The sequence below is a fragment of the Tamandua tetradactyla genome, chromosome 7 (genome assembly GCF_023851605.1).
Source record: "Tamandua tetradactyla isolate mTamTet1 chromosome 7, mTamTet1.pri, whole genome shotgun sequence".
Classification (NCBI taxonomy): domain Eukaryota; kingdom Metazoa; phylum Chordata; class Mammalia; order Pilosa; family Myrmecophagidae; genus Tamandua; species Tamandua tetradactyla.
The window spans coordinates 30899086-30919113 of NC_135333.1; the positions used below are offsets into that span (position 1 = coordinate 30899086).

General features: G+C 37.7%; 1 protein-coding gene across 4 annotated transcripts in view; it reads right to left on the reverse strand.

Moving 5' to 3' along the window:
- Positions 1–17616, reverse strand: part of DMC1 (DNA meiotic recombinase 1) — a 46885-nt gene extending 29269 nt beyond the window's left edge. For 3 of the 4 annotated variants that reach the window (XR_013179303.1, XM_077168829.1, XM_077168827.1), the window contains exons 1-6: positions 17469–17616; positions 15953–16036; positions 15337–15381; positions 14268–14414; positions 10603–10685; positions 4436–4488 (exon numbers count right to left, since the gene is read on the reverse strand). Coding sequence is in view for 3 of the 4 variants with exons in the window: in XM_077168829.1 (XP_077024944.1) it covers positions 4436–4488; positions 10603–10685; positions 14268–14414; positions 15337–15381; positions 15953–16003 (379 nt within the window). In the remaining variant the exon portion in view is untranslated. The remainder of the gene's footprint in view (positions 1–4435; positions 4489–10602; positions 10686–14267; positions 14415–15336; positions 15382–15952; positions 16037–17468) is intronic. The other variant, XM_077168828.1, reaches the window with a different exon arrangement.
- Between the last annotated feature and the right edge of the window lie 2412 nt (positions 17617–20028).

A 20028-nucleotide genomic window follows, 5' to 3' on the forward strand; every position in this document is an offset into this window, starting at 1 on the left:
ATTATACTATTTTGTCTACTTTTTATACATTAGAAATTCTCAATAACAAACTTTTTTTTTAATTGTGAAAAATAGCATATATACAAAAAGCAATAAATTTCAAAGCACATTGCAACAAGTTAGTTGTAAAGCAGATTTCAGAGTTTGGTATGGGTTACAATTCCACAATTTTAGGTTTTTACTTCTAGCTACTCTAAGATACTGGAGACTAAAAGAAAATATCAATTTAATGATTCAGCAATCATACCCATTTGTTAAACCCTACCTTCTCTGTATAACTCCATCATCACCTTTAATCTTTCTCCCACTCTTTTTTTAAAATTTTTTTATTAACTAAAAAAATTAACAAACAAAACATTAAGATATCATTCCATTCTACATATACAATCAGTAATTCTTAATATCATCACACAGTTGTACATTCATCATTTCTTTCTTTCTCCCACTCTTCAGGGATATTTGGGCCATGGCCATTCTAACCTTTTCATGTTGGAAGGGACTGTTGACAATATGGGATAGGAGGATGGAAAAAGTTGATGGTCTGGAGAGGCTGGTCCCTCTGCATTTCAGGACATATCTGAGCCAGGAATTCATCTGGAGATTGTAGGTTTCTGGAAGGTTACCCTAGTACATGGAACCTTTGTAGAATCTTCTATAATGCCCTAGGTGTTCTTTAGGTTTGGCAGGAATGGTTTTGGTTGGGGTGTGGCAAGTTATGATTGGTAGTAATGTCCAATTGAAGCATGCATAAGAGTGATCTCCAGAGTAGTGTCTCAACTCTATTCAAGCTCTCTAAACCATTGATACCTTATTTGTTACACTTCTTTTCCCTTTTAGGTCAGGATGGCATCACTGATCTCATGGTGCCAAAGCCAGGCTCATCCCTGGAAGTCATCATCCATGGTGCCAGGGAGACTTTCACTCCTGGATGTCATGTCCGACATAGTGGGGAGGGCAATGGTTTCACTTGGAGAGCTGGGCTTAGACAGAGAGAGGCCATATCTGAGCAACAAAAGAGATTCTCTGGATGAGACTCGTAGGCATATGTGTAGGTAGGCTAAGTTTCTTTGCTACATACATAAGCTTCACAAGAGCAAGCCTCAAGATCAAGGGCTTGGCCTATTGATTTGGGTGTCCCTAATGTTTGACATATATCAGGGGTTCCCTGGTGGTAAAGTTTAATAGTTCCAGATTTTTAGTCCCATCCCTCAAGGGACTTTGCCCATACTTTTTGATTATCTGCTTAATATACTCTGGGATGTATCTAGGCATTACATTAAGCTATCCAGGATTGAAGGCCATCATTCTTATTGTGGGCTCTCTGTGTTTGGATTGTTTAAATGATTGATTCAGGCAGGTTGAGTTAGATTATGTGTTACAGAAAATTCAGATTCGGGACAAAATAAACTTCTCTTCCTTTGGTCTCAAAGAGTAGATGAGGTTCTAAAATACAGGCAATGTCTTCCTTACTCCTGTATTCTGAATTACCTTAATCCTGACCTGATTGGCTTTGTTCTTCTCTCTCAATGCCTGGTATACATATATAAACAGCCTCTCCAAATTCAGAAATAACAATTATCACTCTGGACTAAATGTGACTGCTAGAAGAGCTTACATTCTAGGCCCTTGTTTTCTTTTCCTTTTCTTTCTTTCTTTCTTTTTTTTTTTTTTACAAAGCAAAGATAGAAAAAAGCACTCTTTAACAAGAAGTTTCAGGATAGATCCCAGTTTGTCATGGGCTACCATACCATCATCTCAGATTTTTTCTTCTAGCTGCTCCAGAATATTGGCGGCTAGAAGGAATATATATATATGTATATATATTTATCATCACAATCGACTTTTTTCTTTTTTGTGAAAAATAATACACATACAAAAAAGCAATAAATTTCAAAGCATAGCACAACAATTAGTTGTAGAACAGATTTCAGAGTTTGTTATGGGTTACAATTCTACAATTTTAGGTTTTTACTTCTAGCTGCTCTAAGATACTGGAGACTAACGGAAATATTAATATAATGATTTAACAATCATACTCTTTTGTTAAACCCTACTTTTTCTGTATATAGGTCCCTGTTTTCTTGTGAGTATTTTCCAAATGAGATAATACAATATTTACTCTTTTGTTTCTGCTTACTTTGCCTCCAAATGTGCCACAGTTTCATTCACAATATTGCATGTCTCCCAGCTTCAATGTTGCATTCCTTCATTCCTTCTTGTACTATTCTATCATATGTACACACCACTGATAGCCAATCTACTTCTCAGTCAGTGCATCCTTCAGCCACATCCATTCATTGGGCATTATGTATAATGTCCAAAGTCAAGAGTCCATCAACACTCTCAATTTTAGATGTCATTGTTCCCAAGAGAAAGATAACTAATAGACACACCTTCACCAAACAGAAAATCTAAATCTCTCCTTAACTCTTGCCCCTCTCCCCATTATTTACCCTTGGTGGTGTTGTGGTACTGTTGATGTTTTCCTGTTAAACATAGCCCATAGCATGCAATAGTAGTTTTTTTCTCTATACCCTGAACTTACACACTCTTTATACAAAATTCATACCTTTGCAGTAGTTCATGCAAGAACTTAATTATATTTGTAGTGTTAATTGGTGGGACATTTGGATCTATGTAACTGCTTTCAATCATGTTCACCTTCAATATGGTTATATTACTTATAGACCACTAGTGAACTGCCTTCACTTCTATCTATTCCCTTATATTTAAGTTCAGCCTCATTGCTAACCATTCACTCATCTCCAGCTTCCATTTATCTCTAGGACCTGTATATTCTGTATTATAAGCCTCTGATTTTACCTTTTCCATGGTCTTAAAAATGGAAATCATACAGTATCTATCTTTTTGTGTCTGGCTTATTTCACTCAGCATTATGTCCTCAAGGCTCATCCATCTTGTTATGTGCTTCAAGACATTGTTTTGCCTTACTGCTGCATAATATTCCATCATATATATATATATATATATATAACCACATGTGGTTAATCCACTTTTCTGTTGACGGACACTTTGATTGTTTCCATCATTTGGTGATTATAATACTGCTATGAACATCAGTGTGCAAATGTCTTTTTGTGTCACTGCTTTCAGCTCTTCTGGGTATATACTGAGTATTGCCAGGTCATATGGCAACTCAATATTTAGTTCCTTAAGAACCCCAAATCTATAGTGGCTGCACCATTATAAATCTCACCAGCAGTGCATAAGTGTCCCAATTTCTCTACATCCTCTCCAACATTTGTAGTTGTTGTTTCAGATAGTTCCTGGCTATTTACAAGCTCTCCTCAAGGATTAACTAAATTCCATACGTTCTTATGCTACCATCTTGCTGGTATTTTCCTTAAATTCTTTTTACAGGTACATTATAGTTCAAGGAAACAGTTCATCAATCTTCTTCTTCTTCTTTTTTTTTTTTTTTAAAGAAAAGAGAACTAGAGGACTACTCCCAAACTCATTCTATGAGGCCAGTATAATCTGACATCAAAACCAGACAAGAACAGCATAAGAAAGACATTATAAGCCAATCTCACTCACGAACATAGAGCAAACAAATCTAAAATGTATACAAAAGATACTTCAGATAATATATCATGACCAAACTGAGTTTGCCTTCAGAATGATTTAATATTAAAAGTATGAATGTCATTCACCACAGTAATAGAATAAAGGAGATACCCCAAATCCTATCCAAATAAAGATAGACAAAAGCATTTGATAAAATTCAAATTCATCAACCATTCATTATAAACACTCTTAGCAAAGCAAGTATAGAAGGGAACTTCTTTAATATGATAAATTGTGTTTACAAAAAACCTACACCATCATAATTCTAATGAAGAACTATTGGAAGCACTCTCTTTAAAATCAGAAGGGAAGCAAGGATGCCCACTATCAGTGCTTCTCTTTATTGTCGTATTAGAGGTCCTAGTCATCATTGTAAGGAAAAACAGACAAAGTAGGCAGGAGGAGAAAGAAAAAAATGAATAAAGGAATGAAATTAAGGGTAATGAAAGGCAGAAACAAAGTAGTCATTATTTGCTGGTGTTATGACTGTCCTTACCAAAATCTTAAAAGAACTAATAAATTCTAATATTCAGGGAAGAATCTATTCTCTACATGCATGGTACATGCATTTCCTAGAAATAAGAAGGCCAGCTTCATTATTCAATTACTTTTGATGGAATGAGGTAAAAAATTATCTTCCATAGGAATCTTAGATTAAAAGATAAAAAATGACAATGAGACTCATCTATTAATGTTGGTATATGTTTTAATTACAGCCCAGAATGATCTTATATTGTGATTGAGATTTCATTATAAGTTCCAAAATAAGTACATTTACTACTGCTTATTTATTTAATTATAGTTATATATAAAATTTCATATAACAAAATACTAAGGTTCTTCCTACCTCCAAAAGCTTCTGTGATTGCCATGCTTTCAATTCCACCTCCTAGCAACTTACTGGAAAGAGAAAATAGTATTAGTAACAGGAACAGAAATAGAGATATAAAGAAAGGAAAAAGCATTTATATCATTAGTATTACCTACTTATTATCTACTTACCTATATCTATCTATCTACTTAAACTATATCTATCATCCATCCATCCATCCACCTGTCCATCCATCCATCTATCCAATCACCCATCCATCTATCCTATCATCTATCCATCTTTCTATGCATGCAAAATGAACAGGGAATTTCTATCTGAACAAATGGCACTCCACCTGTTCAGATCACAGATTCTACTGTGTATAGGTAGATGGATCATCAAAACAACTTATAGGCCCTGCTTGTTATTGCTTCTGGGCATCAATAGGAAACAGGTTATGCAGGCCTTATTTTGCACTATTTCTTTTCTTTCTTTTTTTTTTTTGTATGCTGTATGGTGGGGGTCACATTTTATTCTTTCTCCATGTGACTATCCCATTATTACAGTACCATTTGTTGAAATTTTTTTTGGGGGGTGGGGTTTGAGGGAAGTACATGGGCCAGGAATCGAACCCGGGTCTCCCCCATGGCAGGCGAGAACTCTACCACTGAACTATCCTTGCCCCCCTAAGTCCCACTAGTCTTTAAAATTGAACTGGAGCTTGAAAAAATAGTCTTAATTATTAATAGAGTTTCTCATATTGTGCTGGGGCTGTTTCCAAAAGTCAACTGAATATTCATTTTTCTATATACTGAGAAACATGAAAAACAGATCCTAGGAGAATCCAGTGATTGTCACAATGATTGGCTTATCACATCTAAAGTAAATTCTGTGATGAACGTGTAAGGATATGAGAATATTTAAAGTATATCACAGGTAATGATAGCATCTAGCAATTAGAAGAATAACTCAAATTTTGACAGCATACATTTAGTTGGTAATCCAGTGTTTTAGTGCACTTACTGTTCTTCATATGAAAAGGCCTAAATTAAAGTCATGACCTCGTTCATTCATTACATGCAACAAATATTAATGTTGTTAAATGTGCTAAGACCTGGTAGGAATATTTTAAAAACCCTCTGGTAGTTTCCTTTAGCATGACTTTTGAAATTTGGTCACAAATCAGACAAAGCTTTAAGAGATGTGGAAGCTCTGACAGATTTATATTTACGTAGTTTAGGAGAGGAATTTAAATGTAAATTGAAGCACTGTTGGAAATTATTTACCAATAGTGAGGGCTGTAGACTTCAATGAGGAGAAGAAAAATCTAGATACTCACCTGAATAATTTAATCTAAAGGATATAGGTTGAGAGACCATCTCATTTGAAGGGTATGCACTTGGAGATCCTATAGGCCCAGCAACTACTAAAGAGGACTTTATTTGTCCCACCTCATCCTGAGAAAAATCACCCTGAATGACTACAGCCCTGGGTCTCCCAGGCAAAATTTCTCATTGCTATGCAACTTCAGTCAGCTGGAAAGGTAACTCCAAAATTTACCTGAAAAGGTATCTGCAAATTGTTTCCTTTATGAATCTGAGGAAAATTTAGAGGTAAGTATAGAAATAGTGTTTTTAAATCTAGGGAGATTTAAAAATAGAGACAAATCAAATCCACAGATTACCAGTTTCATATTTCATTTGGGAATAATCTGTGCATATTTGGTATTCTGAAAACTTTTAAAAATTAGGAGAATTTGGCCTTTTATAATAACCTCTAATTGGTTAAATGATATTCCCTTGCAATTTTTTAAGTCGTTAAGTTTATAAACATTATTTTTTTCAGTTTTTATTATTATTTTTATTTTATTTTTTAAATTTTAAGTTTTTTTATTAATTAAAAATTTTTTAAATACCAAAAAACACCAAACAAACGCAAACATTCTTAACTTTTGATCATTCCGTTCTACATATATAATCAGTAATTCACAATATCATCACATAGTTGCATATTCATCATCATGATTATTTCTTAGAACATTTGCATCAATTCAGAAAAAGAAATAAAAAGACAACAGAAAAAAATTCATACATACCATACCCCTTACTCCTCCCTTTCATTGATCACTAGCATTTCAATCTAAATTTATTTTAACATTTGTTCCCCCTATTACTTATTTTTATTCCATATGTTTTACTCTTCTGTTGATAAGGTAGATAAAAGGAGTAGACACAAGGTTTTTCACAATCACACAGTCACACTGTGAAAGCTATATCATTATACAATCATCTTCACGAAACATGGCTACTGGAACACAGCTCTACATTTTCAGACAGTTCCCTCCAGCCTCTCCATTACATCTTGACTAACAAGGCGATATCTATTTAATGCATAAGAGTAACCTTCAGGATAACCTCTTGACTCTGTTTGAAATCTCTCAGCGACTGACACTTCATTTTGTCTCATTTCACCCTATTCCCTTTTGGTTGAGAAGGTTTTCTCAATCCCTTGATGCTGAGTCTCAGCTCATTCTAGGATTTCTGTCCCACATTGCCAGGAAGGTCCACATCCCTGGGAGTCATGTCCCACATAGACAGAGGGAGGGTGGTGAGTTTGTTGTGTTGTCTGAAAAAGGCCACATCTGAGCAACAAAAGAAGTTCTCTTGGGGGTGATGCTTAGGCCTAATTTTAAGTAGGCTTGACCTATCCTTTGTGGGGTTGTTTCATATGAACAAACCCCAAGACTGGGGGCTCAGTCTATAGCTTTGGTTGTCCACATTGCTTGTGAGAATATCAAGAATTCAACTTGAGGAAGCTGAATTTTTCCCCTTGCAAAGGAGACTTTGTAAATACTTTTTTATCCACTGTTCAAATCACTCTGGGATTTATCAGGGCATCACTCTGGACAAACCAACAAAATCTCATGTCCTACTCAAGGTTCCAATGGGTACTTACGGTGTTCAATTAAGCTGCCTACATAAGTTATATTAGGAAATGCACTAGTCAAAATACAAATTTTGTACCAAATAAACATTTTTTTGTTTTAGTCTCACACATAAGTTAAAATTTTAAAATATTAATTACCATCTACTTTCAGCACCCTGCAGTAATGACATTCCTTTGTTCTTCCCCATGCAAAAACATTTTTTAAATTTGTACATTTAGTCACTATCATTATACACTCTAGGCATTCCTAGATTATACCATCTCAGTCTTTATTGTCTGTCTTTCTTTCTTTCTGATTTCATTTGTGCCCCCAGCCCTCCTCCCTCTATCATAATCACATTCAGCTTCATTCAGTGTTTTAACATAATTGTATTACAGTTAGGTAGCATTGTGCTGTCCATTTCTGAGTTTTTACATTCAGTCCTGTTGCATAATCTGTATCCCTTCAGCTCCAATTACCCAATATCTTACCCTATTTCTATCTCCTGATGGTCTCTGTTACCAAGGAAATATTCCAAGTTTATTCACTAATGTCAGTTCATATCAGTGAGACCATACAGTATTTGTCCTTTTGTTTCTGGCTAATCTTACTCAGCATAATGTCCTCAAGGTCCATCCATGTTGTTACTTACTTCATAACTTTATTCTGTCTCACAGCTGCATACTATTCCATCTTATGTATATACCACATTTGTTTAGTCACTCATCTGTTGATGGACATTTTGGCTGTTTCTATCTCTTTGCAATTGTAAATAATGCTGCTATAAACATTGGTGTGCAAATGTCTATTTGTGCCCTTGCCCTCATGTCCTCTGAGTAGATACCTAGCAATGGTATTGCCGGGTCATATGGCAATTCTATATTTAGCTTTTTGAGAAACCACCAGACTGCCTTCCACAGCGGTTGTACCATTTGACATTCCCACAAACAGTGGATAAGTTTGCCTCTTTCTCCGCATCCTCTCCAGCACTTGTCATTTTCTGTTTTGTTGACAATGGCCATTCTGGTGGGTGTGAGATGATATCTCATTGTGGTTTTGATTTGCATTTCTCTAATGGCCAGGGAAGTTGAGCATCTCTTCATGTGCCTTTTGGCCATTCGTAGTTCCTCTTCTGAGAAGTGTCTGTTCAAGTCTTTTTCCCATTTTGTAATTGGATTGGCTGTCTTTTTGTTGTTGAGTTGAACTACCTCTTTATAAATTCTGGATACTAGACCTTTATCTGATATATCATTATAAACAGTATTTAAACATTTAAGGATTTAAGTGCTCACTATACTTATATGTTTAATTTTTTAGATTTATAAAAGATATTTAGGTAATTGGGAAGATTATGTTTTGTTAATTAGACAAATAAAATACTTAAAAGGAAATATATTAAATTTATATATTTATTAAATATAGTTATAGTTTAAAATGTTTAAGGGAATTTATTTAACCACATTATTAGCTATCTTAAAAATCTGCTAGATTTATAAGTGGACTTAAAGCCATGGAAAAGTGTATAACATTCAATGAATCAAATATTAATTAAAAAAAACTTTCTCCTGGATTATCTTTTCTCTGTACAAAAGACAACATCAAGGACATCAGAAAACTCAGAATGATAGTAATAATTCCTCTAGCCTAGTGGTTTAAGCCACTAGGTTTAAAATGTCACAGAGTAATTGGAGAATACCAAATTGTCATTTGAATCAAGTTATATTGCTAATCAGCCAATTTGCCTTGGGGTAGGATTTCCCAAAGAATGTTCCAAAGACAGAACTTGAAAAAAAGGTTCTGTGCTTTTAAAAATTTGGAGAAATGCTCTACAATTTCACAGAGCCTTTAATAAGCTAGCATGCACTGTGAATCTCCATGAGGAATACATAGTATACTGCACTTCCCAAACTTATTCAGTCATTCATTCAATAAATATTGATTAACCACCTAATTTGTGCCAGATATTGTTCATGCACTTCAAATAAAGCAGGGGAAAAAAGAAACAGAAATTTTTACTTCATGAGGCATCCCTGAGATGTGGACATTTTAGCAAAGACCTGAAAGAGGTAGCAGTAAGCCAGCCACATATATGAAGAGAGAGTGTTACAGGAAGAGGAAACAGTAAGTGCAAAAGCACTGTAGGTTGGAAACTTGATTATCTCCTCACAGATGTGACACACCCAATTGCGTGTATTAACCTTTGATCAGAGAGAGATGTAACTCCACCCATTCCAGGTGGGTGTTGATTAGTTTACCGGAATCCTTTAAAAGAGGAAACATTTTGGAAAAATCTTCAGAGCCACGAGAACCACGAGAGCCCACACAGCCAGAGACATCTGGAGATGCAGAAGGAATATGCCCCCAGGGGAGCCTCATGAAGCAAGAAGCCTGGAAAGAAAGCTAGTAGACAATGCTATGTGCCTTTCCAGTTGAGAAACCCTGAACTTCAACGGCCTTTCTTGAGTGAAAGTAACCTCTTGTTGGTGCCTTAATTTGGTCATTTTTTATAGACTTGCTTTAATTTGGATAGTTTCATGGCCTTAGAACTATAAACTTGCAATTTAATAAATTCCCTCTTATAAAAGCCCATTCTGTTTCTGGTATATCACATTCTGGTAGCTAGCAAACCAGAACAACATCCAAGTGGAGGCATGTTTGACTACAAAATATGGCTATGACTCTGAAATCTTTTATTCCCTGGTATATCTTGTGAGGCTAGTGTTTTGGGTATACTTTGAGGAAATACTGCTTTTGTTTAAATTGCTCTTGGCTGCTGCTCTAACTTATGAAATTCTGTCTATGAAGGAAAGAAATAAAAAAACATTCTAGTCAACTTGATGATGTCTTAGGACTCATAAGAAAGTGAATAAAAGGAGAATTTAAACCTGCTATTTCTGAGCAGTAAAAAGCAATGTTGGATTATTTCTCCTAAAATATTCAATTTAACAACTGATTTTTAAGTAAAGCCAAACGATGAAATAAAATTTCCTTCATCAATGGAGAAAGGGGAAAAAAAGTCAAATAAATTTTTAAAATGACAACATTAATAGAGCTGATTCTGAAACTACTTATATTTAAGGTCTGAATTTCTTACGAGACATTTAATCCTGTTTCTACAAGCAGTTTCTGAAATTTCTGTTTGCTTCAGTTTCCTCTTGGAAAAAAAAAACTTAAAAGGAAAAAGGATTTATAGTAGAAATAACAACCAGAGAAATGAAAACAAACACAATATTCTGAAGATTGTGCTTAGTACTTATAAAAAATATGAGATACACACTCAAATTCCTGGCTCCCAGTGGTGATATGGAAAACCATCTTCCTCTTCTCACTATACTCAAATGCAGTCAAGAATCCTGGTTCCTATATAAAGACAAAAGGAAAAGTTCAGAAAGAGTCTAAGATGATGGTTTTAATTTCAAATGTTGTCAAAAACTCACTTATGTTTGAAGGCAGCACAACATTAAGGCTCTTGAGGCACCCTACCTGGGCTCAAAATATGCCTCTACTAACTAGTTATATGATGTGGGGTAAACTACTTAATCTTTTTGCACTTGAGCTTCTTCTTCTGGGTGAAATGGGGATAATAATAGCATCACTCTCACAGGGTAGCTCTGAAGACTAAATGAGGTATGTTTAATGCATCAAGCAGAATGGTATTTAACTGAAAGATTTAAGTGATGTCTTTCAACAGCATCATTTTTTCCAGGTCTAGGAGTTGCAAGTGGCCCAGAAATTCCAATTTTCACTATTCAGGAGACAATATTTTTCACATAGTAGATATACTGCTTATTTGTTGAATGAATGAGCCTCAGCTGATAACAATGGTACGACTAGTGCAAATGGGTTCCAGTATGTAGTCTAATGTGATTTCCTCTTGTTGTTTCGTATCACAACAGTGATTCTCAACCTGTGGAAAACGTGAGGGGCAGCTCAGGTTCCATCCTACTTTAATGAGCCTGGGCTTCTGTATTCTTTATTAACCTCTCCAGGTGATTCTGCTATTAAAAAACAAAACAAAACAAAAACAGAACAGAAAAAAAAAAGGACAATGTTCTAGAACCACTGTATTACAAAATAAATTTCCTTTTCTTCTTTCTCTCTCAATCACTTTCTCTCTTTTTAAAAATAAATATCCTCCTCCCTAGGTTGGGACATGACTTCCAAGGGTGTAAACCATCCTGGCAATGTGGGACAGAACTCCTGGGAAGAGCCAGGACCCAGCATCATGGGACTGGGAAAGTCTTCTTGGCCAAAAGAGGTAAGAGAGAAACGAGACAAAATAAAGTTTCAGTGGTTGAGAGATTTCAAACCGAGTTGAGAGGTTATCCTGGAGGTTAATCTTATGCATTATATGGATATCCTTTGTCATTTATGGTGTATTGGAGTGGCAGGAGGGAAGTACCTGAAACTGTACAGCTGTGTTCCAATAGCCTTAATTCTTGAAGACGATTGTATAATGATACAGCTTTTACAATGTGACTGTGTGATTGTGAAAACTTTGTGTCTGATGCTCCTTTTATCCAAGGTATGGGCAGATGAGTTAAAAAACATGGATAAAAATAAACAAATAATAGGGGGGACAAAGGGTAAAATAGAGTGGGTAGTTTGAAATACTAATGGTCAATGAGAGGGAGGGGTAAGGGGTATTGGATGTATGCATTTTTCTTTTTTACTTTTTATTTCGTTTTCTGAAGTTATGCAAATGATCATGGTGATGAATACACAACTATGTGATGATAGCCATTGATTGTACACCATGTATGGACTGTATGTGTGTGAAGACTTTTCAATAAAAATATTTAAAAAAAAGAATAAATAGCTTCAGCTAAGAAAGGATAAGATTCTGGGTACAATAGTAGGTTCTTGAGAAGGTGAGGGGTTCTTTTCTTTGGTAATAAGACTGAGTTTCTAAAGAAAAGAAGACAAATGCTCAGCATCTATAAAGTAGCAAAGTTTCCTAAACATGGGATGTTGTTCTAAGGGTTTCCTTAAACACCTTGGCAACTGTGCAATTAATTTTGTGGGTATACTGCCTGAGTGTACCCAGAAGCTGGAGCAGTTAGCTGGGTTCTGGGTAGTTTTACTGGATCCTCTCCAAGCTGAGGACCGCTGTTCTAGTTTTCTAGCTGCCGGAATGCAACACACCAGAGGTGGATTGGCTTTTAATAAAAGGGGATTTATTTCGTTAGTTCTTCAGAGGAAAGGCAGCTAACTTTCATCTGAGGTTCTTTCTTACGTGGGAAGGCTCAGGGTAATCTTTGCCGGCCTTCTCTGCAGGCCTCTGGGCTCCAACAACTTTCCCCCCCCGGGGTGATTCCTTTCTGCATCTCCAAAGGCCTGGGCTGAGCTGCAAGCGCTGAGATGAGGTATGCCAAGCTGCTTGGGCTGTGCTACGTTGCGTCTCTTATTTAAGCACCAGCCAATTAAGTTAAACGTCATTCATTGCAGCAGGCACGCCTCCCAGCTGACTGCAGATGTAATCAGCAACAGATGAGGTTCTCGTACCATTGGTTTATGTCCACAGCAACAGAACTAGGTGCCTTCACCTGGCCAAGTTGACAACTGAATCTAACTACCAAAACCGCAGTCACTGGCATTACTCCCCTGTTTTGACTGCCTCTGGTGAAGGGAATCAGTGAAGAGATTTTAGAACTCCTTGGGAACAAGACGCCCCCACACACAAACAGAAATGGAAAGTCTGCTCTTCTTTAAAGAAGGAGACTTTAAAAGAAAGTGACTACCTTTCTTTACATTTTTATTTCCAGATCTGGCTGCCTCCTATGGTACCCAAAAGCTCTACAAGAAAGTTTAGGTCAAAGACAAATGCAGCCTCTTAGCTGCATGGGCCCTACATAGTCTGTGGGCCCACTTGTAAGGCATAAGTTACTTAGATCAGCTATCTCAGAGAGTATATTCTTGGTCATATCTAATTCTACTGCACAGATGCAGACCCAGTGACTGTTACTGAAGTCTTTTTCCAACCCCATCCTCTATTATCAATTGACCTATACCAGAAGAGAACAACTTCTTTGGTATTGCATGTTTTGCAACAACCAGAGATGTAGTTTTTGAGGAGATAAGACAAAAATAAGTAGAAGGAAGATTTAAAAAAAAAAGAAGAAGAAGAAAAGGAGAATGAAAGGTAAACAAACAGAAGGGGAGAAAAGTTTGGGTAAGAAGGAATTACCTTCTGTGCTGGTTTGAAATGATTTATGTGCCCTAGAAAAGCCATGTTTTAATCCTAATCCCATTTTGTAAAAGCAGATGTTTCTTTTAATCCCTATTCAGTATTGTATGTTTGAAATTGTAATTAGATCCTCTCCCTGGAGATGTGGCTCAAACAAGAGTGGATCTTAAGCTGGATTAGGTGGAGACTTGTCTCCACACATTCAGGTGGGTCTTGATTAGCTTACCGGAATCCTATGAAACAGGAAACATTTTGGAGAGTCATGTTCGCCATGTGCCCTTACAGCTGAGAGAGAAACCCTGACCACGTTTGCCATGTGCCTCCCAGTTGAGAGAGAAACCCTGAACTTCATGGGCCTTCCTGTATCAAGGTATCTTTCCCTGGATGCCTTAGATTGGACATTTCTATAGACTCACTTTAATTGGGACATTTCCACAGCGTAAAAACTGTTAACTTGCAATTTATTTAATTTCCCTTTTTAAAAGCCATTATGTTTCTGGTATATTACATTCTGGCACTTAGAAAACTAGAACATCTTCATTAGTGTTCCAGCTTAACCCCTACCTCAATCTTTCAGAAATAAATTGCCATTGCTTTGAAATTGAAGTGTTAAATGCTAACATGTAGAGTATAATATTGTGATTTACAGGAACTCTGAGTTTCCACAGTAGTTTCTGGTGTTCATAATGAAAAAAGGCTACAAAAACACACAAGACTTTTTTAAGCTAAATGAGCAAAGAATGGATTTTACTTACAATAAGTTTGTTGGCTGCTTCTTTAATTTTGTCCACTTTTGCTTCTGAGAGCCCTTTGACATTGCATAGGGCTCTTCTTGTTGTCATCTGTATCCCTTTGATGGTACAGATTCCCACTGACTTCAGTTTCTTAATGTCAGCCACATTCTGTAAAATAAAAGAATGGGCATAGCAGATTGATAAAATGCCAGTCTGAAAGCCTCTCACCCTATGTCATGTGCTTTTGTGTCCATTTCTTTCTACCATGATGCCAATTTTATACAAGCAGCCAGGTGGAACCCACCCACAATGTAGCCAAATGTTCTGGAAATATCTGTGTAGAACATACCCAGCAGGCTGCCAAATGTTCTGGCTGTGCCCTGATTTCCCAAGAATGTTAGTGAGACCATGGCAATGTAACAAGGAATTTAAAAGAAAAGTCTGTTAGTGGAAAAACGAACAAACTTCTCACGCGTTCACCCCCTCAGTTCAACTCTTTCCTTCTACAGAACTTCATTACCAATATGTTCATTTTTAATTTATTTAAAAGATTTTTTCCTCTGCCCTTGGAGAATGTAAATAACTACATCACGTAGGGACCAGGATTTCTCTTGTTTCTATTTTCTAAAACCAACTGAAAGAGATTAAATGTGAAAACTTCAAAAGATGTCAGAGAGCAATTGATTATTGTTGAAATTCATCTAGTTTGTCACTCAGTGTGGATTTTTACCAACATCATTTACTCTGATCATCTGAAATATAGAAGTGAATTTTCTGTTAATGAAGACAGTAGATGTAGGAAGAAATGACATGGACTGAACACCTCCAGTTGGACGAGTGGTTCTCAAATTGGGGCAATTTTATCCCCTGGAGACATCTGACAATGTCTGGAGACATTTTTGGTTGTTACAGCTGGAAAGATGCTACTGGAAATGTAGTGAGTGGAGAGAGGCCAGGGATGCTGACAAACACGATACAATGCATAGGACAGATTCCCAAGACAAAGAATTATCCAGCCCCAGATGTCAATAAGGCCGAGGCTGAAACATACTGAATTGGACAATTTAACACAGCACTGAAAAATACTTACAATTCCATGTTTTTGTAATAGGTCAATGTCTTGAAACAAAGATTCCTAAAGGAAATGGAAAAAATAATTGAGTTCTGACTCTTCATGGCCAACTGTTTCACATCTTTGAAAAAGTTAATTCAGTATTATGAGTTACTCCAAAATACCTCAAATTCCACCTTTCTAGACAGATGGAGAAAGGATTACTAATGTTTTTCTAACACACTGTTACATACTTAGAAGTGCCAAGTTTGAAATGGCTAGGAAACCTAACCTCTGTCACGGCCTCCCCCCCAATTTTAAGGCCTTTACCCAAAGAAATGGAAAGCATTAAACCTGTTTCTCAACCCTCTTCTCCACTAGACTTTGAACTCTTTCCTCTACAATCAGGCTGCTATTTGATACTAGCATACATAGATACCAGTCTGGCCATACAAGCTGTATTAAAATGCTTTCCTGTCCAGTTGATAAACCATTTGCTGTATAAGTTGTAACAACTTACATAGTTTTAATATTGCCTCTCTATAGAACTGCCTTATTTCTAGTCTCGCAATTTCTTTAAGTAGCTAACAGAGAAGGAACTTAATTTTTGTGGAATGATTGCATGGCTACATATCTTTCAACATTCTATTCATACCTCTTCATCTTGGAATCCTGGCTCTTCCAGCACAACTTGATCCTCCTTCATATTGAAAGCTGGGTAGCAGAAAAAAAATCAATTCTGGGAAATTAAGAAGTATTATTTAAAAAGTAGTTATACTTCATACAGTACATGATCCTTTGCCCAGAAGCCTCCTTGATTTCATTTCAAAGTCATTAAGGACAAGAAGGACAATAAGAAAAGCATTTAGTTTGCAAAGAATGGGATGTCTATCTTCTTTTTTGGTATTGTTTAGTTTGTTGGTGTGGTGGGGAGGATTGTTTGATTTCTTCTCTCTTTCTTCCCCACTGCTCACTTTTAATCATATTTATTTTGTATAGCACAGTTAATCATAACTTTCTGATAATATCTTTATTGCCTTGGAATGTTATTTAAAATTGCGTATTGCTATTTAACCTTTTATGTTTATGTAAAACAACGCTGTAAGAACCTTGACTTTTATTCTTCCTTGCATCCTCCCTGGCACCTAGACTATAGTCTATTCTCAGTAAATAGATTTTATTTTCTCATATATGATGACTTCCTACTTGCTGATTAGGAATGGTCTCTCTTGTAACATGCATCTTTGCATTTACTAGTTTCATGATATTTTTTAAGATTAAAAATATAGCAGATACTCAATATAATAACATTAGGGCCAACAAACAATTAAATAGTTTTTTATTTAACACTGTAACAGTTGTTTAAAATTGTTTTTAAAAAATTATTTTAAACTCCTGGTCTACTAGGTATGACTGTATTCCCTTTCCATCTCTTCACTGAATAGCAAAGCTAGGGGTTGGAGCCCAGTAGAACTGGGAACAACTACTAATGTAGAAGTAAGGTTCTTACTACTTATTACTTCTAAACAGGTAGGTATAGGAGGCAAATGTGGAGACAGTTTAAATGGGCTCTCCTGGAACACTGTCCTTCAGACAGTTATATTTATGATTACCCACAATTCCACATCCGCTCTCCGCACTGAATTAAAGAAAAAAAATCCATTTCTTCCTCCCTGATAAAAGGAAAAGATTGTTCAATTGATGGGTTGAAAAGTCCATCTTCTGGACTCCCAGTCATCTGGGTTTTACACCATGGCCTGCCGCCTCGATTTAAGGGGACCGGAGCTGTCCCTTATCGCGCGTGTGTGTGGGGGGGTGTTGGCAGGTCACCGCGAGGCCCCCCTCAGCAGGAGGCCTGGTCGCATGGGGCGTCCGCGGACCTGGGACCCCGACAGCCAGCGCCGCTGCCAGACACTTCCCTGACACCCGATTGCCTCATAAGAAAGAAGGCCGTGGGGGCGTCATCAAGACTTCGGTCTGATTTGATTTGAATGCCGGAAATCCCCCTAGGCCACTGAGAAGCCTTCGGGGGTGGGGTAAGCCACTAGCCCAGGCCCCAGCAACGACCACCGAGTATCATCAAAGAAAGGGGCGAGAAAGCGAACTCCGCTTGACCATCCCCTCAGGTTTCGCCCACGCTTTCTTTCTGCCATCTCCCCACGTCCTCATACCAACACTCTCCCTGAGGTTCTCAAGGTGAATCCCTTCCGCCCCCGGCCGGGCTTTCCAGTCCTCAGCTTCTCAGATTCTGGTTCCAACACCGAACGCCTGAGGCCACTAGCGCGTCACCGACCAGAGTTTGGCGCCAAACGACGACCGCCTGGGCGGGGCGGGGGCGGGGCTCGCGGCGGGGCGGGGCTCGCGGGGGGGCGGAGCTCGCGGGGGGCGGAGCCCAAGGGGCGGGGCGGAGAGCGAGGGAGCGGGTGGGGTCCCAGGGAACCTAGAGCTCGGCGGAGCCTCCTGGGGGTGGCGTGCTGGGGTGAGGGAGGGGCGCTGGGATTGAGGAAGTGTGCTGAGGAGAGGCTGGGGCGTCCCCTGGGGTGAGGGAAATGTTGAAGTCAGGGAAAGGACTCTGAGGTGGGAGTGCTGAGAAGAGAAATTAGGGAGTACTGGGGCGGTCGCTGAAGAGAGGCTGCTGGAGGCAAGAGCGCCCTAAGGTGGGGCTGTTCCGAGCTGAGGAGAGGCCGTTGGGGGAGTGGCTGATTCGAGGGAGGGGGTCACGGAAGTGGAAGCCCTTGAGGCTGAGGGAGGGGACTGTGGGGAGAAGGCTGACGTGGCGGAGGGCAGTGAGGAGCAGAATGCTGGTTTAATCGGAACCCTTGGGTTAGGAGGTCGAGGAATCCGGCCCACGTTTTTCATGCCTGGCTTCACAGCCTGTCCCTAAGACTTCACTGTCCCTAATCTCCTACTCGCTCTTCTCTATAACTCTGTTACATTTACCACTCGCTCGTCTGTGATTGAGACACTCTTCGGATGGAGAGTAATTTTTCTTCATCTGAACTCGAAGTTTTAAATAGACAAGAGAAACCAAACATATTTTGGTCCAGCTTTTAAACAGAAGTCTTAGACCAGCCTTCACGCCAGCAGAGCCATCTCTGGCAGCGTCATCCTTAAATGGAGACTGTTGTTGAGCAGAGTCGTGAAACATTTGAAAGAGCATCTGTTGAGGTGGAGGCTGTGATGTATCTTGGATGAATATCAGTGCAAACAGTTCTTTGGGTTCAAGACCCAGTACAGGGCGACACTTTTTCTTTGATGTCTGAATCATTTTACTGGAATAAATAGCAAAACCTTCCCACAATAGCAGTTGGTGTTTTGTAGGACATCCCCCCCCCCCCCAGGTGGATTGTCTAAAGAGCCAATAAATAACCAGGATAGCTCTTCAAATTCTGTTATTTTCCAGAAACATAGCCTGTCCTTCTTGTTAAATGGAAATGAGTACCCATTCTGGGGATGAACTGGGTAGTGATGACAGGTTTTCACTCTGAGAGTCACCTAAAATAATTATAGTAACTTCTGAGCATCTTGTTACATGAAGACATCAGCAGTATACAGAAAAGCTGCAAAGAGCACAGCAAGATGATTTAGGGAAATATAACATATGTAGTTTGGTGTAGTGACAGCTGGGAGAGAGATGGTCATAATATTTGAAGGTTGTGTGCAGTACACGTAAAGAAAGAAACAGAAATGTGGTTGACAATAACAAATTCATGATGTGAAGACAAAAATCTTGTTTGGATATCATATTGATAGTTATATACAACTTTAAAATGATTAGAACAAAAGCTCAAAACTCTGGGGTAGTTAAAAATTGCGCATAAAGACCTTTCCACTTAAGACAGTACAACAAAAAAAAGCGAGACTTTCAAATCATACAGAAATCTGAGTATGAAGTTGGCCTTTCAAGATAGTGAGGAAATGATGAGTTCAATGAATTGTGTTGGAATAACTACGTACCATACCTTATATCAAAATAAACTCCAGATGGATTAAAAAATTAGATCTGTACGATAAAGTAATAAAAGTGCTAAAAGAAAATATGGGAGATTTTTTTAAAATCTCAGAATAAGAAAAGGGTTTAAGAGTATGACACAAAGGACTGCCAAAAAGACTGATCAATATGGCTGCATTAAAAAAAATCCTTCATGGCAAAATGCCACTTTCCTATCCTAGATATAAAGCATAGCAAGCCAGAGCTTTTGTCCTGTTATTAGCCAACAGGGTAATAAAGCTTGCCCAATTTCATAAATCCTTCAGGGTGTCTACAATTTCTCTGTAAAATTTTGAAATTTTGTGTCATTTTTATGATATTCTTTTTTTTTACAATCCAATTTTTTAATTGGAAAAAAAAATCTGTAATAAACATACCTTAGCCCAAGTTCTCTAGAAACCAGAACAGAGGACAAAGCTTTCGTGTTATCATTTGATATTCTTAAAAATAAAAATAAACAGGCAATGGGATTACAGTCAGGACCTGAACAATTATACTTTACTGCCCCTCTGTGGACAACTACCTTATAACCAAATAGAGACACCTGATTCCTGAGAGTTTGTGAAAATTGGTGCCTGTGGATGGATATACTTGGAGGCTTAAGAGCTTCAATTTGAGAAATGCTTTAGCAGAGAATTAAAGAATGAAGGGTTATCACAAAAAGAATTCCATGGGCACATTTTCATTTAAACGTATTTAGTTCATTCAAAAATATGTATTGAATCTTTACTATTTGTCAG